Raw genomic sequence first — 26,569 nt, forward strand, 5'->3', positions numbered from 1 at the left:
TCACTTTTTACCTGTTTAAGACCAGTTTCACCTGTTTGAAATCACTTTTTTTTTTTTTCACTAGTTTGACACAAATTTAACTTGTTTAAAACCATTTTCACCAGTTTGAGACCAGTTTCACCTGTTTGAAATAACTTTTCACCTGTTTGACACAATTTTAATCTGTTTGAAACCACTTTTTACCAGTTTGAAACCACTTTTTACGAGTAAGAGACCATTTTAGTCTGTTTGAAACCATTTTTTTTTATCAGTTTGACACCAGTTTAATCGTTTGAAACCACTTTTTACCAGTTTGAAACCACTTTTTACTAGTAGGAGACTAGTTTAATCTGTTTAAAACCATTTTTTTTTATCAGTGTGACCCAAGTTTCACCTGTTTGAAACCACGTTTTTATCCATTTGAGACCAGTTTAATCTGTTTGGAACCAGTTTTTACCAAATTTTTTCCTGCTTCACATCAAATCGATCCATCCAGGAAACATCCAGAACCTGTAAGACTTCAGTCCACCAGAACTGTATCTGAACCCCCCTGGTGGAGATAGTCAATACTGAGGATAAAACCAGCAGAAAACTGCAGAAACCACTAGGAACAGATTTATTGATAGATCACATGTTTCTATTGTTGATCTGGAGTTTTATTACAAGCTGAACTTTGATTAGTAATCATTTTGCAGAGAAGGACACACAGCAGGATAAGCAGTCCTGGATCTGAATTAGACTGACCTGAACCAGGCTGTATGTCTGGAGCCAAATTTCAATCTACTTAATTATGACCCGGATTTGAATCTGGTTCAGATTGATCTGGGTTTGGATCTGGTCGATCTTGGTCTGCATCTGGGTCTGGATTTGGGTAATCACAGCCAGATGTCAGAGGTGCAGTCTCCTCCTGGGTATCGCAGCTCATGGGCCAAAACTGGACCATCAGGCTCCTTGCCAAAGTCCACCAGGAAGTCCTCGTTCAGGGAAAGACCACCACGATCAGAGTCCACATCGATCTGCATCATGACGGACCCCTCCCTGAAGACAATAGACACAATACTGTTCTCTAACGTCCAACTACAAAGACATGATGCAGAGGTGGACTCATGTTTATGTACGGAGAGCTAAAGGGGCCTGGAGTATTCTGGTTCTGCAGGGTCTTAGACCAGTACCTGATCATGTCGGGGTAAAACTGTTTGTCCCAACCGCTGTACAGAGATGTTGTCACATAGAGTCTCCGTCCATCCAGACTGAGCTGTAGCATCTGAGGACCTCCTGGGATCCGTTTCCCCTAGGGGACAGGTGAAAGACAGGTGGAGGACAGGTCAGGGACAGGTGAAAGACAGGTGGGGGACAGGTCAGGGACAGGTGAAAGACAGGTGGGGGACAGATAAAAGACAGGTGGGGGACAGGTGGGGGGCAGGTGAAAGACAGGTGGGGGACAGGTGAAAGACAGGTGGGGGACAGGTGAAAGACAGGTGGAGGACAGGTAAAAGACAGGTGGGGGACAGGTGAAAGACAGGTGGGGGACATGTGAAAGACAGGTGGGGGACAGGTGAAAGACAGGTGGGGGACAGGTGAAAGACAGGTGGGGGACAGATAAAAGACATGTGGGGGACAGGTAAAAAAACAGGTGGGGGACATGTGAAAGACAGGTGGGGGACAGGTGAAAGACAGGTGGGGGACAGGTGAAAGACAGGTGGGGGACAGATAAAAGACATGTGGGGGACAGGTAAAAAAACAGGTGGGGGACATGTGAAAGACAGGTGGGGGACAGGTGAAAGACAGGTGGGGGACAGATAAAAGACATGTGGGGGACAGGTAAAAAAACAGGTGGGGGACATGTGAAAGACAGGTGGGGGACAGGTGAAAGACAGGTGGGGGACAGGTAAAAGACAGGTGGGGACAGGTGAAAGACAGGTGGGGGACAGGTAAAAGACAGGTGGGGGACAGGTGAAAGACAGGTGGGGGACAGGTGAAAGACAGGTGGGGGACAGGTGAAAGACAGGTGGGTGGCAGGTGAAAGACAGGTGGGGGACAGGTGAAAGACAGGTGGGGGACAGGTAAAAGACAGGTGGGGGACAGGTGAAAGACAGGTGGGGGGCAGGTGAAAGACAGGTGGAGGACAGGTGAAAGACAGGTGGGGGACAGGTGAAAGACAGGTGGGGGACAGGTAAAAGACAGGTGGGGGGCAGGTGAAAGACAGGTGGGGGACAGGTAAAAGACAGGTGGGGGGCAGGTGAAAGACAGGTGGGGGACAGGTGAAAGACAGGTGGGGGACAGGTAAAAGACAGGTGGGGGGCAGGTGAAAGACAGGTGGGGGACAGGTGAAAGACAGGTGGGGGGCAGGTGAAAGACAGGTGGGGGACAGGTAAAAGACAGGTGGGGGACAGGTGAAAGACAGGTGGGGGACAGGTAAAAGACAGGTGGGGGGCAGGTGAAAGACAGGTGGGGGACAGGTAAAAGACAGGTGGGGGACAGGTAAAAGACAGGTGGGGGACAGGTAAAAGACAGGTGGGGGACAGGTGAAAGACAGGTGGGGGACAGGTAAAAGACAGGTGGGGGACAGGTAAAAGACAGGTGGGGGGCAGGTGAAAGACAGGTGGGGGACAGGTAAAAGACAGGTGGGGGACAGGTAAAAGACAGGTGGGGGGCAGGTGAAAGACAGGTGGGGGACAGGTAAAAGATAGGTGGGGACAGGTGAAAGACAGGTGGGGGACAGGTAAAAGATAGGTGGGGACAGGTGAAAGACAGGTGGGGGACAGGTAAAAGACAGGTGGGGGACAGGTAAAAGACAGGTGGGGGGCAGGTGAAAGACAGGTGGGGGACAGGTAAAAGACAGGTGGAGGACAGGTCAGGGACAGGTGGGGACAGGTGAAAGACAGGTGGGGGACAGGTGGGGGACAGGTAGAAGACAGGTGGGGGACAGGTAAAAGACAGGTCAGGGACAGGTGAAAGACAGGTGGGGGACAGGTAAAAGACAGGTGGGGGACAGGTGAAAGACAGGTGGGGACAGGTGAAAGACAGGTGGGGGACAGGTAGAAGACAGGTGGGGGCAGGTGAAAGACAGGTGGGGGACAGGTAAAAGACAGGTGGAGGACAGGTCAGGGACAGGTAAAAGACAGGTGGGGGACAGGTAAAAGACAGGTGGGGGACAGGTAAAAGACAGGTGGGGGGCAGGTGAAAGACAGGTGGGGGACAGGTAAAAGACAGGTGGGGGACAGGTAAAAGACAGGTGGAGGACAGGTCAGGGACAGGTAAAAGACAGGTGGGGGACAGGTAAAAGACAGGTGGGGGACAGGTAAAAGACAGGTGGGGGACAGGTAAAAGACAGGTGGGGGGCAGGTGAAAGACAGGTGGGGGACAGGTAAAAGACAGGTGGGGGACAGGTAAAAGACAGGTGGGGGACAGGTAAAAGACAGGTGGGGGACAGGTAAAAGACAAGTGGGGGGCAGGTGAAAGACAGGTGGGGACAGGTAAAAGACAGGTGGGGGACAGGTAAAAGACAGGTGGGGGACAGGTAAAAGACAGGTGGGGGGCAGGTGAAAGACAGGTGGGGGACAGGTAAAAGACAGGTGGGGGGCAGGTGAAAGACAGGTGGGGGACAGGTAGAAGACAGGTGGGGGCAGGTGAAAGACAGGTGGGGGACAGGTAAAAGACAGGTGGAGGACAGGTCAGGGACAGGTAAAAGACAGGTGGGGGACAGGTAAAAGACAGGTGGGGGACAGGTAAAAGACAGGTGGGGGGCAGGTGAAAGACAGGTGGGGGACAGGTAAAAGACAGGTGGGGGACAGGTAAAAGACAGGTGGAGGACAGGTCAGGGACAGGTAAAAGACAGGTGGGGGACAGGTAAAAGACAGGTGGGGGACAGGTAAAAGACAGGTGGGGGACAGGTAAAAGACAGGTGGGGGGCAGGTGAAAGACAGGTGGGGGACAGGTAAAAGACAGGTGGGGGACAGGTAAAAGACAGGTGGGGGACAGGTAAAAGACAGGTGGGGGACAGGTAAAAGACAAGTGGGGGGCAGGTGAAAGACAGGTGGGGACAGGTAAAAGACAGGTGGGGGACAGGTAAAAGACAGGTGGGGGACAGGTAAAAGACAGGTGGGGGGCAGGTGAAAGACAGGTGGGGGACAGGTAAAAGATAGGTGGGGACAGGTGAAAGACAGGTGGGGGACAGGTGAAAGACAGGTGGGGGGCAGGTAAAAGATAGGTGGGGGACAGGTGAAAGACAGGTGGGGGACAGGTGAAAGACAGGTGGGGGGCAGGTAAAAGATAGGTGGGGGACAGGTAAAAGACAGGTGGGGGACAGGTAAAAGATAGGTGGGGGACAGGTAAAAGACAGGTGGGGGACAGGTGAAAGACAGGTGGGGGGCAGGTGAAAGACAGGTGGGGGACAGGTAAAAGACAGGTGGGGGACAGGTGGGGGACAGGTGAAAGACAGGTGGGGGACAGGTAAAAGACAGGTGGAGGACAGGTCAGGGACAGGTAAAAGACAGGTGGGGGACAGGTAAAAGACAGGTGGGGGACAGGTAAAAGACAGGTGGGGGGCAGGTGAAAGACAGGTGGGGGACAGGTAAAAGACAGGTGGAGGACAGGTCAGGGACAGGTAAAAGACAGGTGGGGGACAGGTAAAAGACAGGTGGAGGACAGGTCAGGGACAGGTAAAAGACAGGTGGGGGACAGGTAAAAGACAGGTGGGGGACAGGTAAAAGACAGGTGGGGGGCAGGTGAAAGACAGGTGGGGGACAGGTAAAAGATAGGTGGGGACAGGTGAAAGACAGGTGGGGGACAGGTGAAAGACAGGTGGGGGGCAGGTAAAAGATAGGTGGGGGACAGGTGAAAGACAGGTGGGGGACAGGTGAAAGACAGGTGGGGGGCAGGTAAAAGATAGGTGGGGGACAGGTAAAAGACAGGTGGGGGACAGGTGAAAGACAGGTGGGGGACAGGTAAAAGACAGGTGGGGGACAGGTAAAAGACAGGTGGGGGACAGGTAAAATACAGGTGGGGGGCAGGTGAAAGACAGGTGGGGGACAGGTAAAAGACAGGTGGGGGACAGGTAAAAGACAGGTGGGGGGCAGGTCAAAGACAGGTGGGGGGCAGGTGAAAGACAGGTGGGGGACAGGTAAAAGACAGGTGGGGGACAGGTAAAAGACAGGTGGAGGACAGGTCAGGGACAGGTAAAAGACAGGTGGGGGACAGGTAAAAGACAGGTGGGGGACAGGTAAAAGACAGGTGGAGGACAGGTCAGGGACAGGTGAAAGACAGGTGGGGGACAGGTAAAAGACAGGTGGGGGACAGGTAAAAGACAGGTGGGGGGCAGGTGAAAGACAGGTGGGGGACAGGTAAAAGATAGGTGGGGACAGGTGAAAGACAGGTGGGGGACAGGTGAAAGACAGGTGGGGGGCAGGTAAAAGATAGGTGGGGGACAGGTGAAAGACAGGTGGGGGACAGGTGAAAGACAGGTGGGGGGCAGGTAAAAGATAGGTGGGGGACAGGTAAAAGACAGGTGGGGGACAGGTGAAAGACAGGTGGGGGACAGGTAAAAGACAGGTGGGGGACAGGTAAAAGACAGGTGGGGGGCAGGTGAAAGACAGGTGGGGGACAGGTAAAAGACAGGTGGGGGGCAGGTAAAAGACAGGTGGGGGGCAGGTGAAAGACAGGTGGGGGACAGGTAAAAGACAGGTGGGGGACAGGTAAAAGACAGGTGGGGGGCAGGTGAAATACAGGTGGGGGGCAGGTAAAAGACAGGTCAGGGACAGGTGAAAGACAGGTGGGGGACAGGTAAAAGACAGGTGGGGGACAGGTAAAAGACAGGTGGGGGGCAGGTGAAAGACAGGTGGGGGGCAGGTGAAAGACAGGTGGGGACAGGTGAAAGACAGGTGGGGGACAGGTGAAAGACAGGTGGGGGACAGGTAAAAGACAGGTGGGGGGCAGGTGAAAGACAGGTGGGGGACAGGTGAAAGACAGGTGGGGGGCAGGTGAAAGACAGGTGGGGGGCAGGTGAAAGACAGGTGGGGGACAGGTGAAAGACAGGTGGGGGACAGGTAAAAGACAGGTGGGGGACAGGTAAAAGATAGGTGGGGGACAGGTGAAAGACAGGTGGGGGACAGGTGAAAGACAGGTGGGGGACAGGTAAAAGATAGGTGGGGGACAGGTGAAAGACAGGTGGGGGACAGGTGAAAGACAGGTGGGGGACAGGTAAAAGATAGGTGGGGGACAGGTGGGGGACAGGTGAAAGACAGGTGGGGGACAGGTAAAAGACAGGTGGGGGACAGGTGAAAGACAGGTGGGGGACAGGTGAAAGACAGGTGGGGGGCAGGTGAAAGACAGGTGGGGGACAGGTGAAAGACAGGTGGGGGACAGGTGAAAGACAGGTGGGGGACAGGTAAAAGATAGGTGGGGGACAGGTGAAAGACAGATGGGGGACAGGTAAAAGATAGGTGGGGGACAGGTGAAAGAGAGGTGGGGGACAGGTAAAAGACAAGTGGGGGACAGGTGAAAGACAGGTGGGGGACAGGTGAAAGACAGGTGGGGGACAGGTAAAAGACAGGTGGGGGACAGGTGAAAGACAGGTGGGGGACAGGTGAAAGACAGGTGGGGGACAGGTGAAAGACAGGTGGGGGGCAGTTTGGAAAGACTGAGTTCCAGTCTTCATTACCTTTATGATCCGGGGACAGGGCTGTTCCTGGTTCTCCGGGTCTTTCAGGACTCTTACTGGTCCATCATTGACAATACTTCCTCCCAAGAACACCTGGAAAACAGCAACAGGTGATGTGCCTTCCTCTGAACAGTCACCTGTCCAGGTCTTTACAAAACAGGTGTCAAGAAGTCCCACCTGTCCAACCAGTCTGGGGTTCCTGCGGTCTGTGATGTCATACTGTCTGATGTCACCGTGCAGCCAGTTACTGAAGTAGAGGAAACGGTCGTCCAAAGAGATCAGAATGTCGGTGATGAGACCTGCAGGTAGCGAACAGGTGAGCCATCTGATGGACAGACAGGTAAACACTCAGGTGTTCAGGAATCAGACTCACTGGGCATGTCGGGTAGTATCCATCCCTCCACCTTCTTACTGGGAACACCGATCACCTTCTCCGCAGCCCAGTCACCTTTCTGAGACACAAAGGAGCATGCTAACTTTCCCACCAAGTTAACATCTTCAACATGCTAACATGGCTAATGTGGTCACAGCGCTAACATGATCACTGCACCAACAGTGCTAACGCTAACATGTTAAATGCTAAAATTCCCATGGTGATAACATGCTCACAGTGCTGACCTGCTGTTATCATCAACATTATTAACATGCTAACTATGCTAACATACCCACACTGCTAATGCTGCTGACGTTTTAATAGCACAGTTTTTTCTCAACTGGTGGACCAGAACTTGACTAAAACCAGAAGCTAAACCACAAACCGTGTGGTGCTGACCTGTGTCTTGTAGAATCTGAAGACGGATCCCTTCAGGGCGCATCCCACATAGCCCTCGGAGGCAGTCGGGTTGTGGAGGAATCGGACCTCGAGAGGGATGGCACCGTCTTCTCCTAGTTCCAGCGTCTGTAGCTTCCTGTGGGAGGTCCAGTCCCAAACATGCAGGGAGGTCCCATAATGACCTGGAACATGTGAATCAGGTCATGGACATCATGTGGTTCTAGGCTTTACAGCAGCCTAAAACTGCAGATGAAATTTCACTGGAATTAGCAAGTTAGCATGCTAGCAAAGTCTACACTGGTCCATCCTGATGTGGGCGTTGTGGGATGAAACATATCACAACCTTTAAAACAGGACCGACAGGCTAACAGAATCTTCATAGAGGAAATTCATGTTTCAGCACACACCAAAAACAATGTGTGAAGCGACTGAGCTGAGAGCGAAGGGGGGAACGGTTGCTCAGAACATGCTAACTCGTCTTAGCAAGGTCACATTCAGCTTCTGTACCGACTGACGGAGCAGTCTCACACAGGTACTTCGTCATACTCACAGCACAGAATATGCTGGCAGAGCAAATGAACAAAACAATTCTAAAAGATGGAACTATGATATTCATTCATACATTCATGAGTATTTACTCTCCAACAGCGTGTCGGTGAAAGGTTGGACGTTGGAGAGGCAAAAAGGTGAGGAAACACGCTACTCACCCTGTTTGACATGAACCGGATTGAACCCGTCCACCAGAGCTTTTGGAGCACCCCACTCGGTGCTGATCATGACGTTATGACGGGGCTGGTACCAGAAGTCATAGCCGAAAGGTGCTGCTTCACCTGGATGTTCCCAGTTCCCAACCACCTCGAACGTCTCACCGTCCAGCAGAACGAAGCCACCTGCAGCAGCAACTGTAAGTGTCCCCTAGAGGACGTCTTAGCAGAACCAGCAGAGGTCTTACCTTTCCCGCCGCCAGAAGGGTCTCCCATGCAGCTGATCATGATCTGACCGCTGCCCAGACAGTGGCTGGTATGAGGGTTCGCCAGACCACATTTCCAGTACAGATCCACCGGCTCCACAATCTGAGGACCGAACCGGATCACACCAGAGGTTACACACCGTCCTCCAGAGGTTACACACCGTCCTCCAGAGGTTACACACCGTCCTCCAGAGGTTACACACCGTCCTCCAGAGGTTACACACCGTCCTCCAGAGGTTACACACCGTCCTCCAGAGGCTACACACCGTCCTCCAGAGGCTACACACCGTCCTCCAGAGGCTACACACCGTCCTCCAGAGGTTACACACCATCCTCCAGAGGTTACACACCGTCCTCCAGAGGCTACACACCGTCCTCCAGAGGCTACACACCGTCCTCCAGAGGCTACACACCGTCCTCCAGAGGTTACACACCGTCCTCCAGAGGCTACACACCGTCCTCCAGAGGTTACACACCGTCCTCCAGAGGTTACACACCGTCCTCCAGAGGTTACACACCGTCCTCCAGAGGCTACACACCGTCCTCCAGAGGCTACACACCGTCCTCCAGAGGTTACACACCGTCCTCCAGAGGTTACACACCGTCCTCCAGAGGCTACACACCGTCCTCCAGAGGTTACACACCGTCCTCCAGAGGCTACACACCGTCCTCCAGAGGTTACACACCGTCCTCCAGAGGTTACACACCGTCCTCCAGAGGCTACACACCGTCCTCCAGAGGCTACACACCGTCCTCCAGAGGTTACACACCGTCCTCCAGAGGTTACACACCGTCCTCCAGAGGCTACACACCGTCCTCCAGAGGTTACACACCGTCCTCCAGAGGCTACACACCGTCCTCCAGAGGTTACACACCGTCCTCCAGAGGCTACACACCGTCCTCCAGAGGCTACACACCGTCCTCCAGAGGTTACACACCGTCCTCCAGAGGCTACACACCGTCCTCCAGAGGTTACACACCGTCCTCCAGAGGTTACACACCGTCCTCCAGAGGTTACACACCGTCCTCCAGAGGCTACACACCGTCCTCCAGAGGCTACACACCGTCCTCCAGAGGTTACACACCGTCCTCCAGAGGTTACACACCGTCCTCCAGAGGCTACACACCGTCCTCCAGAGGTTACACACCGTCCTCCAGAGGTTACACACCGTCCTCCAGAGGTTACACACCGTCCTCCAGAGGTTACACACCGTCCTCCAGAGGTTACACACCGTCCTCCAGAGGCTACACACCGTCCTCCAGAGGCTACACACCGTCCTCCAGAGGCTACACACCGTCCTCCAGAGGTTACACACCGTCCTCCAGAGGTTACACACCGTCCTCCAGAGGCTACACACCGTCCTCCAGAGGCTACACACCGTCCTCCAGAGGTTACACACCGTCCTCCAGAGGTTACACACCGTCCTCCAGAGGCTACACACCGTCCTCCAGAGGTTACACACCGTCCTCCAGAGGCTACACACCGTCCTCCAGAGGTTACACACCGTCCTCCAGAGGCTACACACCGTCCTCCAGAGGCTACACACCGTCCTCCAGAGGTTACACACCGTCCTCCAGAGGTTACACACCGTCCTCCAGAGGTTACACACCGTCCTCCAGAGGCTACACACCGTCCTCCAGAGGTTACACACCGTCCTCCAGAGGCTACACACCGTCCTCCAGAGGTTACACACCGTCCTCCAGAGGTTACACACCGTCCTCCAGAGGCTACACACCGTCCTCCAGAGGTTACACACCGTCCTCCAGAGGCTACACACCGTCCTCCAGAGGTTACACACCGTCCTCCAGAGGCTACACACCGTCCTCCAGAGGTTACACACCGTCCTCCAGAGGTTACACACCGTCCTCCAGAGGTTACACACCGTCCTCCAGAGGCTCCACACCGTCCTCCAGAGGTTACACACCGTCCTCCAGAGGTTACACACCGTCCTCCAGAGGTTACACACCGTCCTCCAGAGGCTACACACCGTCCTCCAGAGGTTACACACCGTCCTCCAGAGGCTACACACCGTCCTCCAGAGGTTACACACCGTCCTCCAGAGGTTACACACCGTCCTCCAGAGGTTACACACCGTCCTCCAGAGGTTACACACCGTCCTCCAGAGGTTACACACCGTCCTCCAGAGGCTACACACCGTCCTCCAGAGGTTACACACCGTCCTCCAGAGGTTACACACCGTCCTCCAGAGGTTACACACCGTCCTCCAGAGGCTCCACACCGTCCTCCAGAGGTTACACACCGTCCTCCAGAGGCTACACACCGTCCTCCAGAGGTTACACACCGTCCTCCAGAGGCTACACACCGTCCTCCAGAGGCTCCACACCGTCCTCCAGAGGCTCCACACCGTCCTCCAGAGGTTACACACCGTCCTCCAGAGGTTACAAACCGTCCTCCAGAGGCTACACACCGTCCTCCAGAGGTTACACACCGTCCTCCAGAGGTTACACACCGTCCTCCAGAGGCTACACGCCGTCCTCCAGAGGTTACACGCCGTCCTCCAGAGGCTACACGCCGTCCTCCAGAGGTTACACGCCGTCCTCCAGAGGCTACACGCCGTCCTCCAGAGGTTACACACCGTCCTCCAGAGGTTACACACCGTCCTCCAGAGGTTACACACCGTCCTCCAGAGGCTACACGCCGTCCTCCAGAGGTTACACGCCGTCCTCCAGAGGCTACACGCCGTCCTCCAGAGGTTACACACCGTCCTCCAGAGGTTACACACCGTCCTCCAGAGGTTACACACCGTCCTCCAGAGGATACACACCGTCCTCCAGAGGTTACACACCGTCCTCCAGAGGTTACACACCGTCCTCCAGAGGATACACACCGTCCTCCAGACGTTACACACCGTCCTCCAGAGGCTACACACCTTCCTCCAGAGGCTACACACCGTCCTCCAGAGGCTACACACCGTCCTCCAGAGGTTACACACCGTCCTCCAGAGGTTACACACCGTCCTCCAGAGGTTACACACCGTCCTCCAGAGGTTACACACCGTCCTCCAGAGGATACACACCGTCCTCCAGAGGTTACACACCGTCCTCCAGAGGTTACACACCGTCCTCTGAAGGATACACACCGTCCTCTGAAGGATACACACCGTCCTCCAGAGGTTACACACCGTCCTCCAGAGGCTACACACCGTCCTCCAGAGGCTACACACCGTCCTCCAGAGGTTACACACCGTCCTCCAGAGGCTACACACCGTCCTCCAGAGGTTACACACCGTCCTCCAGAGGTTACACACCGTCCTCCAGAGGTTACACACCGTCCTCCAGAGGCTACACACCGTCCTCCAGAGGCTACACACCGTCCTCCAGAGGTTACACACCATCCTCCAGAGGCTACACACCGTCCTCCAGAGGCTACACACCGTCCTCCAGAGGTTACACACCGTCCTCCAGAGGCTACACACCGTCCTCCAGAGGCTACACACCGTCCTCCAGAGGTTACACACCGTCCTCCAGAGGCTACACACCATCCTCCAGAGGTTACACACCGTCCTCCAGAGGTTACACACCGTCCTCCAGAGGCTACACACCGTCCTCCAGAGGTTACACACCGTCCTCCAGAGGCTACACACCGTCCTCCAGAGGTTACACACCGTCCTCCAGAGGTTACACACCGTCCTCCAGAGGCTACACACCGTCCTCCAGAGGCTACACACCGTCCTCCAGAGGTTACACACCGTCCTCCAGAGGTTACACACCGTCCTCCAGAGGCTACACACCGTCCTCCAGAGGATACACACCGTCCACCAGAGGTTACACACCGTCCTCCAGAGGTTACACATCGTCCTCCAGAGGCTACACACCGTCCTCCAGAGGTTACACACCATCCTCCAGAGGTTACACACCGTCCTCCAGAGGTTACACACCGTCCTCCAGAGGTTACACATCGTCCTCCAGAGGCTACACACCGTCCTCCAGAGGTTACACACCGTCCTCCAGAGGCTACACACCGTCCTCCAGAGGTTACACACCGTCCTCCAGAGGTTACACACCGTCCTCCAGAGGCTACACACCGTCCTCCAGAGGTTACACACCGTCCTCCAGAGGTTACACACCGTCCTCCAGAGGTTACACACCGTCCTCCAGAGGTTACACACCGTCCTCCAGAGGCTACACACCGTCCTCCAGAGGTTACACACCGTCCTCCAGAGGTTACACACCGTCCTCCAGAGGTTACACACCGTCCTCCAGAGGTTACACACCGTCCTCCAGAGGTTACACACCGTCCTCCAGAGGTTACACACCGTCCTCCAGACGTTACACACCGTCCTCCAGAGGTTACACACCGTCCTCCAGAGGCTACACACCGTCCTCCAGAGGTTACACACCGTCCTCCAGAGGTTACACACCGTCCTCCAGAGGTTACACACCGTCCTCCAGAGGCTACACACCGTCCTCCAGAGGTTACACACCGTCCTCCAGAGGTTACACACCGTCCTCCAGAGGTTACACACCGTCCTCCAGAGGTTACACACCGTCCTCCAGAGGTTACACACCGTCCTCCAGAGGTTACACACCGTCCTCCAGACGTTACACACCGTCCTCCAGACGTTACACACCGTCCTCCAGACGTTACACACCGTCCTCCAGAGGATACACACCGTCCACCAGAGGTTACACACCGTCCTCCAGAGGCTACACACCGTCCTCCAGAGGCTACACACCGTCCTCCAGAGGTTACACACCGTCCTCCAGAGGTTACACACCGTCCTCCAGAGGTTACACACCGTCCTCCAGAGGCTACACACCGTCCTCCAGAGGCTACACACCGTCCTCCAGAGGCTACACACCGTCCTCCAGAGGCTACACACCGTCCTCCAGAGGCTACACACCGTCCTCCAGAGGCTACACACCGTCCTCCAGAGGCTACACACCGTCCTCCAGAGGCTACACACCGTCCTCCAGAGGCTACACACCGTCCTCCAGAGGTTACACACCGTCCTCCAGAGGTTACACACCGTCCTCCAGAGGCTACACACCGTCCTCCAGAGGCTACACACCGTCCTCCAGAGGCTACACACCGTCCTCCAGAGGTTACACACCGTCCTCCAGAGGTTACACACCGTCCTCCAGAGGCTACACACCGTCCTCCAGAGGTTACACACCGTCCTCCAGAGGCTACACACCGTCCTCCAGAGGTTACACACCGTCCTCCAGAGGCTACACACCGTCCTCCAGAGGCTACACACCGTCCTCCAGAGGTTACACACCGTCCTCCAGAGGCTACACACCGTCCTCCAGAGGCTACACACCGTCCTCCAGAGGCTACACACCGTCCTCCAGAGGTTACACACCGTCCTCCAGAGGTTACACACCGTCCTCCAGAGGCTACACACCGTCCTCCAGAGGTTACACACCGTCCTCCAGAGGCTACACACCGTCCTCCAGAGGTTACACACCGTCCTCCAGAGGCTACACACCGTCCTCCAGAGGCTACACACCGTCCTCCAGAGGTTACACACCGTCCTCCAGAGGCTACACACCGTCCTCCAGAGGTTACACACCGTCCTCCAGAGGTTACACACCGTCCTCCAGAGGTTACACACCGTCCTCCAGAGGCTACACACCGTCCTCCAGAGGCTACACACCGTCCTCCAGAGGTTACACACCGTCCTCCAGAGGTTACACACCGTCCTCCAGAGGCTACACACCGTCCTCCAGAGGTTACACACCGTCCTCCAGAGGTTACACACCGTCCTCCAGAGGTTACACACCGTCCTCCAGAGGTTACACACCGTCCTCCAGAGGTTACACACCGTCCTCCAGAGGTTACACACCGTCCTCCAGAGGCTACACACCGTCCTCCAGAGGCTACACACCGTCCTCCAGAGGCTACACACCGTCCTCCAGAGGTTACACACCGTCCTCCAGAGGTTACACACCGTCCTCCAGAGGCTACACACCGTCCTCCAGAGGCTACACACCGTCCTCCAGAGGTTACACACCGTCCTCCAGAGGTTACACACCGTCCTCCAGAGGCTACACACCGTCCTCCAGAGGTTACACACCGTCCTCCAGAGGCTACACACCGTCCTCCAGAGGTTACACACCGTCCTCCAGAGGCTACACACCGTCCTCCAGAGGCTACACACCGTCCTCCAGAGGTTACACACCGTCCTCCAGAGGTTACACACCGTCCTCCAGAGGTTACACACCGTCCTCCAGAGGCTACACACCGTCCTCCAGAGGTTACACACCGTCCTCCAGAGGCTACACACCGTCCTCCAGAGGTTACACACCGTCCTCCAGAGGTTACACACCGTCCTCCAGAGGCTACACACCGTCCTCCAGAGGTTACACACCGTCCTCCAGAGGCTACACACCGTCCTCCAGAGGTTACACACCGTCCTCCAGAGGCTACACACCGTCCTCCAGAGGTTACACACCGTCCTCCAGAGGTTACACACCGTCCTCCAGAGGTTACACACCGTCCTCCAGAGGCTCCACACCGTCCTCCAGAGGTTACACACCGTCCTCCAGAGGTTACACACCGTCCTCCAGAGGTTACACACCGTCCTCCAGAGGCTACACACCGTCCTCCAGAGGTTACACACCGTCCTCCAGAGGCTACACACCGTCCTCCAGAGGTTACACACCGTCCTCCAGAGGTTACACACCGTCCTCCAGAGGTTACACACCGTCCTCCAGAGGTTACACACCGTCCTCCAGAGGTTACACACCGTCCTCCAGAGGTTACACACCGTCCTCCAGAGGCTACACACCGTCCTCCAGAGGTTACACACCGTCCTCCAGAGGTTACACACCGTCCTCCAGAGGTTACACACCGTCCTCCAGAGGCTCCACACCGTCCTCCAGAGGTTACACACCGTCCTCCAGAGGCTACACACCGTCCTCCAGAGGTTACACACCGTCCTCCAGAGGCTACACACCGTCCTCCAGAGGCTCCACACCGTCCTCCAGAGGCTCCACACCGTCCTCCAGAGGTTACACACCGTCCTCCAGAGGTTACAAACCGTCCTCCAGAGGCTACACACCGTCCTCCAGAGGTTACACACCGTCCTCCAGAGGTTACACACCGTCCTCCAGAGGCTACACGCCGTCCTCCAGAGGTTACACGCCGTCCTCCAGAGGCTACACGCCGTCCTCCAGAGGTTACACGCCGTCCTCCAGAGGCTACACGCCGTCCTCCAGAGGTTACACACCGTCCTCCAGAGGTTACACACCGTCCTCCAGAGGTTACACACCGTCCTCCAGAGGCTACACGCCGTCCTCCAGAGGTTACACGCCGTCCTCCAGAGGCTACACGCCGTCCTCCAGAGGTTACACACCGTCCTCCAGAGGTTACACACCGTCCTCCAGAGGTTACACACCGTCCTCCAGAGGATACACACCGTCCTCCAGAGGTTACACACCGTCCTCCAGAGGTTACACACCGTCCTCCAGAGGATACACACCGTCCTCCAGACGTTACACACCGTCCTCCAGAGGCTACACACCTTCCTCCAGAGGCTACACACCGTCCTCCAGAGGCTACACACCGTCCTCCAGAGGTTACACACCGTCCTCCAGAGGTTACACACCGTCCTCCAGAGGTTACACACCGTCCTCCAGAGGTTACACACCGTCCTCCAGAGGATACACACCGTCCTCCAGAGGTTACACACCGTCCTCCAGAGGTTACACACCGTCCTCTGAAGGATACACACCGTCCTCTGAAGGATACACACCGTCCTCCAGAGGTTACACACCGTCCTCCAGAGGTTACACACCGTCCTCCAGAGGTTACACACCGTCCTCCAGAGGTTACACACCGTCCTCCAGAGGTTACACACCGTCCTCCAGAGGCTACACACCGTCCTCCAGAGGCTACACACCGTCCTCCAGAGGTTAATCACCGTCCTCCAGAGGTTACACACCGTCCTCCAGAGGTTACACACCGTCCTCCAGAGGCTACACACCGTCCTCCAGAGGTTACACACCGTCCTCCAGAGGTTACACACCGTCCTCCAGAGGTTACACACCGTCCTCCAGAGGCTACACACCGTCCTCCAGAGGCTACACACCGTCCTCCAGAGGTTACACACCATCCTCCAGAGGCTACACACCGTCCTCCAGAGGCTACACACCGTCCTCCAGAGGTTACACACCGTCCTCCAGAGGCTACACACCGTCCTCCAGAGGCTACACACCGTCCTCCAGAGGTTACACACCGTCCTCCAGAGGCTACACACCATCCTCCAGAGGTTACACACCGTCCTCCAGAGGTTACACACCGTCCTCCAGAGGCTACACACCGTCCTCCAGAGGTTACACACCGTCCTCCAGAGGCTACACACCGTCCTCCAGAGGTTACACACCGTCCTCCAGAGGTTACACACCGTCCTCCAGAGGCTACACACCGTCCTCCAGAGGCTACACACCGTCCTCCAGAGGTTACACACCGTCCTCCAGAGGTTACACACCGTCCTCCAGAGGCTACACACCGTCCTCCAGAGGATACACACCGTCCACCAGAGGTTACACACCGTCCTCCAGAGGTTACACATCGTCCTCCAGAGGCTACACACCGTCCTCCAGAGGTTACACACCATCCTCCAGAGGTTACACACCGTCCTCCAGAGGTTACACACCGTCCTCCAGAGGTTACACATCGTCCTCCAGAGGCTACACACCGTCCTCCAGAGGTTACACACCGTCCTCCAGAGGCTACACACCGTCCTCCAGAGGTTACACACCGTCCTCCAGAGGTTACACACCGTCCTCCAGAGGCTACACACCGTCCTCCAGAGGTTACACACCGTCCTCCAGAGGTTACACACCGTCCTCCAGAGGTTACACACCGTCCTCCAGAGGTTACACACCGTCCTCCAGAGGCTACACACCGTCCTCCAGAGGTTACACACCGTCCTCCAGAGGTTACACACCGTCCTCCAGAGGTTACACACCGTCCTCCAGAGGTTACACACCGTCCTCCAGAGGTTACACACCGTCCTCCAGAGGTTACACACCGTCCTCCAGACGTTACACACCGTCCTCCAGAGGTTACACACCGTCCTCCAGAGGCTACACACCGTCCTCCAGAGGTTACACACCGTCCTCCAGAGGTTACACACCGTCCTCCAGAGGTTACACACCGTCCTCCAGAGGCTACACACCGTCCTCCAGAGGTTACACACCGTCCTCCAGAGGTTACACACCGTCCTCCAGAGGTTACACACCGTCCTCCAGAGGTTACACACCGTCCTCCAGAGGTTACACACCGTCCTCCAGAGGTTACACACCGTCCTCCAGACGTTACACACCGTCCTCCAGACGTTACACACCGTCCTCCAGACGTTACACACCGTCCTCCAGAGGATACACACCGTCCACCAGAGGTTACACACCGTCCTCCAGAGGCTACACACCGTCCTCCAGAGGCTACACACCGTCCTCCAGAGGTTACACACCGTCCTCCAGAGGTTACACACCGTCCTCCAGAGGTTACACACCGTCCTCCAGAGGCTACACACCGTCCTCCAGAGGCTACACACCGTCCTCCAGAGGCTACACACCGTCCTCCAGAGGCTACACACCGTCCTCCAGAGGCTACACACCGTCCTCCAGAGGCTACACACCGTCCTCCAGAGGCTACACACCGTCCTCCAGAGGCTACACACCGTCCTCCAGAGGTTACACACCGTCCTCCAGAGGTTACACACCGTCCTCCAGAGGCTACACACCGTCCTCCAGAGGCTACACACCGTCCTCCAGAGGCTACACACCGTCCTCCAGAGGTTACACACCGTCCTCCAGAGGTTACACACCGTCCTCCAGAGGCTACACACCGTCCTCCAGAGGTTACACACCGTCCTCCAGAGGCTACACACCGTCCTCCAGAGGTTACACACCGTCCTCCAGAGGCTACACACCGTCCTCCAGAGGCTACACACCGTCCTCCAGAGGTTACACACCGTCCTCCAGAGGCTACACACCGTCCTCCAGAGGCTACACACCGTCCTCCAGAGGTTACACACCGTCCTCCAGAGGCTACACACCGTCCTCCAGAGGCTACACACCCTCCTCCAGAGGTTACACACCGTCCTCCAGAGGTTACACATCGTCCTCCAGAGGTTACACACCGTCCTCCAGAGGTTACACACCGTCCTCCAGAGGTTACACACCGTCCTCCAGAGGTTACACACCGTCCTCCAGAGGCTACACACCGTCCTCCAGAGGCTACACACCGTCCTCCAGAGGTTACACACCGTCCTCCAGAGGTTACACACCGTCCTCCAGAGGCTACACACCGTCCTCCAGAGGCTACACACCGTCCTCCAGAGGTTACACACCGTCCTCCAGACGTTACACACCGTCCTCCAGAGGTTACACATCGTCCTCCAGAGGTTACACATCGTCCTCCAGAGGTTACACACCGTCCTCCAGAGGTTACACAACGTCCTCCAGAGGTTACACACCGTCCTCCAGAGGTTACACACCATCCTCCAGAGGCTACACACCGTCCTCCAGAGGTTACACACCATCCTCCAGAGGCTACACACCATCCTCCAGAGGCTACACACCGTCCTCCAGAGGTTACACACCGTCCTCCAGAGGTTACACACCGTCCTCCAGAGGTTACACACCGTCCTCCAGAGGCTACACACCATCCTCCAGAGGCTACACACCGTCCTCCAGAGGTTACACACCGTCCTCCAGAGGTTACACACCGTCCTCCAGAGGTTACACACCATCCTCCAGAGGTTACACACCGTCCTCCAGAGGTTACACACCGTCCTCCAGAGGTTACACACCGTCCTCCAGAGGCTACACACCGTCCTCCAGAGGTTACACACCGTCCTCCAGAGGTTACACACCATCCTCCAGAGGTTACACACCGTCCTCCAGAGGTTACACACCGTCCTCCAGAGGTTACACACCGTCCTCCAGAGGTTACACACCGTCCTCCAGAGGTTACACACCGTCCTCCAGAGGTTACACACCGTCCTCCAGAGGTTACACACCATCCTCCAGAGGTTACACACCGTCCTCCAGAGGTTACACACCGTCCTCCAGAGGTTACACACCGTCCTCCAGAGGTTACACACCGTCCTCCAGAGGCTACACACCGTCCTCCAGAGGTTACACACCGTCCTCCAGAGGTTACACACCGTCCTCCAGAGGTTACACACCGTCCTCCAGAGGTTACACACCGTCCTCCAGAGGTTACACACCGTCCTCCAGAGGCTCCACACCGTCCTCCAGAGGTTACACACCGTCCTCCAGAGGTTACACACCGTCCTCCAGAGGTTACACACCGTCCTCCAGAGGTTACACACCGTCCTCCAGAGGCTACACACCGTCCTCCAGAGGTTACACACCGTCCTCCAGAGGTTACACACCGTCCTCCAGAGGTTACACACCGTCCTCCAGAGGCTACACACCGTCCTCCAGAGGCTACACACCGTCCTCCAGAGGCTACACACCGTCCTCCAGAGGTTACACACCGTCCTCCAGAGGCTACACACCGTCCTCCAGAGGCTACACACCGTCCTCCAGAGGCTACACACCGTCCTCCAGAGGTTACACACCGTCCTCCAGAGGTTACACACCGTCCTCCAGAGGTTACACACCGTCCTCCAGAGGTTACACACCGTCCTCCAGAGGCTACACACCGTCCTCCAGAGGCTACACACCGTCCTCCAGAGGTTACACACCGTCCTCCAGAGGTTACACACCGTCCTCCAGAGGCTACACACCGTCCTCCAGAGGTTACACACCGTCCTCCAGAGGCTACACACCGTCCTCCAGAGGTTACACACCGTCCTCCAGAGGCTACACACCGTCCTCCAGAGGTTACACACCGTCCTCCAGAGGTTACACACCGTCCTCCAGAGGTTACACACCGTCCTCCAGAGGTTACACACCGTCCTCCAGAGGCTACACACCGTCCTCCAGAGGTTACACACCATCCTCCAGAGGCTACACACCGTCCTCCAGAGGCTACACACCGTCCTCCAGAGGCTACACACCGTCCTCCAGAGGCTACACACCGTCCTCCAGAGGTTACACACCGTCCTCCAGAGGCTACACACCGTCCTCCAGAGGTTACACACCGTCCTCCAGAGGTTACACACCGTCCTCCAGAGGCTACACACCGTCCTCCAGAGGTTACACACCGTCCTCCAGAGGCTACACACCGTCCTCCAGAGGTTACACACCGTCCTCCAGAGGTTACACACCGTCCTCCAGAGGTTACACACCGTCCTCCAGAGGCTACACACCGTCCTCCAGACGTTACACACCGTCCTCCAGAGGTTACACACCGTCCTCCAGAGGCTACACACCGTCCTCCAGAGGTTACACACCGTCCTCCAGAGGTTACACACCGTCCTCCAGAGGTTACACACCGTCCTCCAGAGGCTACACACCGTCCTCCAGAGGTTACACACCATCCTCCAGAGGTTACACACCGTCCTCCAGAGGTTACACACCGTCCTCCAGAGGCTACACACACGTCCTCCAGAGGCTACACACCGTCCTCCAGAGGTTACACACACGTCCTCCAGAGGCTACACACCGTCCACTGCGACGCACATCAGCTGAACCTAATCACGCAGCAGGCAACATCCCACATGCCCAGGATCGGCACGTTTCTTTCCGACCTCGCTGGATTCTTCTCCAGGTCACCAAAGAGAACCGCGGTTCTGGATCAGGTGGTTTCTCATAGACTGCCTTGAGCCTCGGCAACACGCTGGAACTTCCACAGCCGCGCTGTGAACACTGTGTACGAGCACAAAGACGACCTGCTGAAGTGTTTCCAGACCATCAGAGACTCTGAAACTTTGACAACCAAACTAGCAGAGAGGCTGGGGGCTTTGTGAGGACGCCTCATGTGGACATGCTGTTCAACCAGCTACAGAAGAGGAAGATCCACCCTGTCTGGATTAAAGCTCTCCTTCAGCGGTTCCACCACAGTTTGCTGAAGATCAGGTAAATAATTATATCTAAAGTAACGGACAGAATGTTATTGTCAAAGAGAAGCTGCTCAATCAAATCTGTAAAAGGTTTTATTGGTCTTATTATCATAGTAAATGATCCTTATAGAGCACAGAGTTCTTTTAGGCCTTCAGTGGAAACTAGAAACATTTGACTGAATTATAAGTTTCTATCAGATAATCTTCAACATGTGAACTTTTCTAGGATAAAACTTTTGAGTTTTATGATGAACTCAGTCTTAATCCAGGTTGTTACTCATACAGACTAAGTCCACAGTAGGTTTAGATCAGTTCCACAGATGTTTAAAGTGCTTATAAACATCAGTCATGTAAAGGAAATGAGTGCAACTTTTTATGTTTGGACCAGGATGTCCATCCCGTCCCTCTGTGAGAACAGCTGGACCGCCACTAAAGAGACGGAGGACGCTGGGACCAGAAGAACAACAGAGGTTGGCCACAGAAGTAAGTCTCATTTTTCCCTTTTTTTATAGAACAGAGAAAAAGAGAAGAAAAAAGATTTGGTGGGAAAGATCTTATAAACCACGGCCAATAGGAATAAAGTAACTGACAGGCTGTGACTAATATTTATGTAGTCTGGACTCTTATTTTGGTGAAATGATGCTCTGTCTGACAGAGGGATGTTGGATATGTGGCGGGGGGGAATAACTGCTCCCTCCTTAGAATAGAAATATTCCAGTTGTAGTTTTATTGTAAAGGAAAGCTTCTGTTGGTTCCAGGTCTGTGATACCATCCTGGTGCATGCTGAGGAACGCTTTGCATCCACTCAGCATCTCGTTAGTGCAACACGGCTGCATGGAGACGTTTCCCTCAGCACAGCGGGAGATTTCCAGAGGCAGCACTGGACACAACGGCGGAGGCTTGTCCCATGCTGGACAAGGCCAGGCTCAGAACTGTCCCTCATCTACAACAACAGAGAGTTTACAGTCTCTGTAGCAGTTTTCCATGGAGAACAAACTTCAGAGCACTTTCTCAGAGACCGCCAGCCTTCTCCAGATCCTCATGACGACTCCCATGACAACGGCTGAGTCTGAGAGGTGCTTCTCCACTCTGAAGAGGATCAGGACCTTCCTGAGGAACTCCATGACTCAGGATGGCCTCAGTCCTCTGGCAATGCTCTCCATGGAGAAGAAACTTGTGAGGGACATTCCTGACTTTAATAAGAGGGTCATTGAGAGGTTTGCCATGCAGAAGGAGAGGAGAGCAAGGTTCCTCTACAGATGAACAGAAACTTTACACAACTGATCTCCAGAGATGGGAGGTTGTGCCTCCATCAGGTCATCTCCATGCCATGTGTTTGTTCTGTTCAGACACAGCAGTCAGCATCAGAATCAGCGGCTTCAGTGGCTTAAATGGAACGCTGTTAATAAGCCATTTTCTTTTTATAGATGACTACATGAAGAAGTTTTCATATTCGCTGTTATGTGTTATTTCATGCAATAAATTGTTGAATGTGTAACCTTCAATGGGAAATATCTTAATTTACTCTTTTACATGAGCTAATGTTTACAATCTTTGACAATTACTGGAAGTGACCGCACCACCTACAACATATCTCACCAGCCGCCACTGTGGGGGCCTTCTGAAGTAGGACCCTGGTAAGCGCCTGTTGTCCGTCACCCCAGGAGGTCCCTTTGTATCCACAGCACACAGAGACCAGATTCCAGAGCAGGACCTTTAAGCTCTGAACTCTAAAACTTTAAAATCCTGGATGTATCCTCAGCACACCTGGATAAATGGACTCTTCTTCCTTTCTCAATTCATCCAAGACTTTAAAGGGTTCCTATGATGGTATTTGGAGTTTTCTGAGCTTTCTACAGTGTTACAGTGTTGAATCCTCATCAGACATGTGAACGACACTGTTTTTTATCACCTAAACACATGTTTGAGTTTGAGGTTGAGTTCCAGCACGCTCTCCGTTCGGTTTCCATGGTGATGAAAAACGCGTCGTTCTAGAGAGTTTTTTCTACGTGGAAATCCTTGTGACGTCCCGGGGGATAAGGTTGGGTGATTGGTTACCTTCTACTGGTTAACAAGGGCATGTACAAATACATCAGGCGGGTGGAAAACGTGGGATAAAGTTATTTCCAACGATGGCTGGTGAGTTTACCAAAGAGAGACATCCTGCTGCATTCGTTGCTGTGGGTTGCTGTTTTCCACTTCGTTTTCAGGCTCTGATTCAGGTTCCAACATGTAGGGCTGGATGCTATGTGTTGACATTGTAGTTTGGTTTTTTATTGAGTTCATATGAGCCTAAACCTTCTGTTTATGAGATGTTACAATGACGGTGAAAGCAGGTGCGGTGCGCGCTCCCGATGTAGTGCAGTGGCGGGAGGCGGGGCTTAATGCGGAAGAGTCTCAATCCACTCGTTTTGCCCGCAGGCTGATCTGACAGCCTACGGAGAGGGTCGGTCTGAAGTAAATAAAGCCATTTGGGACAATAACTCCATCAATCCCAGCCCTTCTGGTCTCAGAAATAAAAATAAATTAGCCTGAAATGCACAGAATAGTTCCAGCTGAACCGTTTTTCAGATGTGAAATCCACAGAAGTTAGCAAGTTAGTTCATTTCTGTGATTCCTTGGGTGGAGCAATGGCGCCATCTAGCAGACACCCTCGAACAGGTTGAGATATGCATTTCAGGCTGATTAAATACACCGTGATTAACATTATATGCTGTTGTTATTAACGACTCTGACTCAAAGTAAGAACTTGTTGTGTGGAAATAATTTCTTGACCCACCAGGTCCGTGGAAAGTGAAAATCATCAATGAAATGTATTGAAATGTCTTGAGCCTGTTAACAAACCTTTCCCCCCTTTGACAGCAGCAAAACTGTTTTAAGGTTCATGTTTAGAAGGATCATTCATACTTCTTCTCATCTATAAATGGATTTTATAGACATGTTTGAGGTTGGAAAAATGTTTAATTCTCCACGAACTCAGTATTTTGACCAAACCTTCAGACCCCATGTCCTGACCCCTGCGCTCTGATTGGATAATCTAAACTCCGCCCCAGAGCGCTGGCAAATTTAACTGCGGGTCTTCCCGGAACTCGCTCTTCGTTCGTTTTCCTCTTCCTTCTTTGACTCTTCTTTCGTTTGACTTTTTCTCTTTTGTTTTCGTTGGTGTTTGCTTTTAGTCGTGTTTTTGTTCGTTCAGCGCCGTGTTTGTGTTTTTTTTTTATTACAGTAAATCCGCTCACGCGACTGCTTAACACCAGAAAACTCCACCAATTCTGGTTAAATCATTTTTGCTTCTGAGACATCAAGTCGCACTTCTGGCCTTACCAACACTGTGATCGATAACGTACGGACGTTACTTTTCCAACGATCCCAGGACTCTGCCGGCACCCGCGACCCGTGGATTCTTATCGGAGTTGGTCCAGCTTCAGACGTCGAACCAGGCGGTTCCTGACTTCTGCGGAGGTCCAACTGGACTAGTATCAGGCCGTTCTTGTCTACTGGTTCCAAGCGGTTTGGGTTCCCGACCACCGGGCGCTGAAGTAAGGCTGATCCATAATTCCTGACTCTGATCACCAGCTGGTGTCTCAGTAAGCGGTGTTCTGATTCCTGAACTTGGCCTTTAGTCCATCCCACGCGGGATCCGCCTGATAGTCTAAAGACTAGTTCATTTCATGAGACTTCTTTCCAGCCTTCCTAGTCATTCAAACTGCTTATATAACTTTACTTGGGAAAATTTAATTTGACATTTTTGCTGTTGGCTCGGCTCGAGCTTTTCATCCTCTCTCATCTCGACTAATTCATTATTTGATGCTTGCTGCCGCTAGTTCTGGTTTATATGATTCATGTCGTTTGTGCCTGATGATGCTGTGGTTTTAATAAAGTAAATTTTAAGAAGTTGTGGTAGCGTGATCGATCCTTTAGAAGTGATTTGTTCCTTTTCATGAGAACTTACTCCAGTAAGCGTATCCCGATGGTTCTCTGGTATTAGATTTCTATCATAAGTTTAGGGCTGGGTGGCGCCCCGAGTGTCCAAGGACACAGCAGATTAATAATAAAGATACATTCAAGATACACCAGAGACTAGATCAGGGGAGTCCTGCTCCGGGCCTCCAGGGCCACAATCCTGCAGCTTTTCTGTGTATCCCTGCTCCAACACGCCTGATTTAAATGAATTAGTCACTGTGCAGAACTTGACACCTGGAGGACACCTGGAGGACACCTGGAGAACACCTGGAGGACACCTGGAACGCACCTGGAACACACCTGGAGGACACCTGGAGGACACCTGGAGGACCCACTTTGGACACCGCTAGACGTGTTGGCTTTCCTTGTTTTCAGTATTACGGTGAGGAACCTACAAGCTGTTCTGGACCAGGATCGGTCTAGAACTGCTGGTTCACTGACACCTGAGATGATGCGTTCACTGACACCTGAGATGATGCGTTCACTGACACCTGAGATGATGCGTTCACTGACACCTGAGACGTTGCGTTCACTGACACCTGAGACGATGCGTTTACTGACACCTGAGATGATGCGTTTACTGACACCTGAGACGATGCGTTTACTGACACCTGAGACGATGCGTTCACTGACACCTGAGACGATGCGTTCACTGACACCTGAGACGATGCGTTTACTGACACCTGAGATGATGCGTTCACTGACACCTGAGACGTTGCGTTCACTGACACCTGAGACGATGCGTTTACTGACACCTGAGATGATGCGTTTACTGACACCTGAGACGTTGCGTTCACTGACACCTGAGACGTTGCGTTCACTGACACCTGAGACGATGCGTTTACTGACACCTGAGACGTGGCGTTCACTGACACCTGAGACGATGCGTTTACTGACACCTGAGACGATGCGTTCACTGACACCTGAGATGATGCGTTCACTGACACCTGAGACGTTGCGTTCACTGACACCTGAGACGATGCGTTCACTGACACCTGAGTCGATGCGTTTACTGACACCTGAGACGATGTGTTCACTGACACCTGAGACGTTGCGTTCACTGACACCTGAGACGTTGCGTTCACTGACACCTGAGACGTTGCGTTCACTGACACCTGAGACGATGCGTTCACTGACACGTGAGATGATGCGTTCACTGACACCTGAGACGATGCGTTCACTGACACCTGAGACGATGCGTTCACTGACACCTGAGATGATGCGTTCACTGACACCTGAGACGATGCGTTCACTGACACCTGAGACGATGCGTTCAC

General features: G+C 54.2%; 1 protein-coding gene across 5 annotated transcripts in view; it reads right to left on the reverse strand.

The window, feature by feature from the left end:
- Positions 1 to 632: 632 nt before the first annotated feature.
- Positions 633 to 26,569, reverse strand: part of selenbp1 (selenium binding protein 1) — an 83,825-nt gene continuing 57,888 nt past the window's right edge. For all 5 annotated transcript variants that reach the window (XM_079240513.1, XM_079240510.1, XM_079240512.1 and 2 more), the window contains 8 exons: positions 8,362 to 8,482; positions 8,117 to 8,299; positions 7,410 to 7,591; positions 7,011 to 7,089; positions 6,815 to 6,936; positions 6,638 to 6,730; positions 1,152 to 1,270; positions 633 to 1,017 (listed from right to left, as the gene is read on the reverse strand). In XM_079240513.1, the coding sequence (XP_079096639.1) occupies positions 855 to 1,017; positions 1,152 to 1,270; positions 6,638 to 6,730; positions 6,815 to 6,936; positions 7,011 to 7,089; positions 7,410 to 7,591; positions 8,117 to 8,299; positions 8,362 to 8,482 (1,062 nt within the window). In that variant the 3' untranslated portion in view covers positions 633 to 854. The remainder of the gene's footprint in view (positions 1,018 to 1,151; positions 1,271 to 6,637; positions 6,731 to 6,814; positions 6,937 to 7,010; positions 7,090 to 7,409; positions 7,592 to 8,116; positions 8,300 to 8,361; positions 8,483 to 26,569) is intronic.

The sequence above is a fragment of the Telmatherina bonti genome, assembly GCF_933228915.1.
Source record: "Telmatherina bonti genome assembly, chromosome: 5".
Taxonomy (NCBI): domain Eukaryota; kingdom Metazoa; phylum Chordata; class Actinopteri; order Atheriniformes; family Telmatherinidae; genus Telmatherina; species Telmatherina bonti.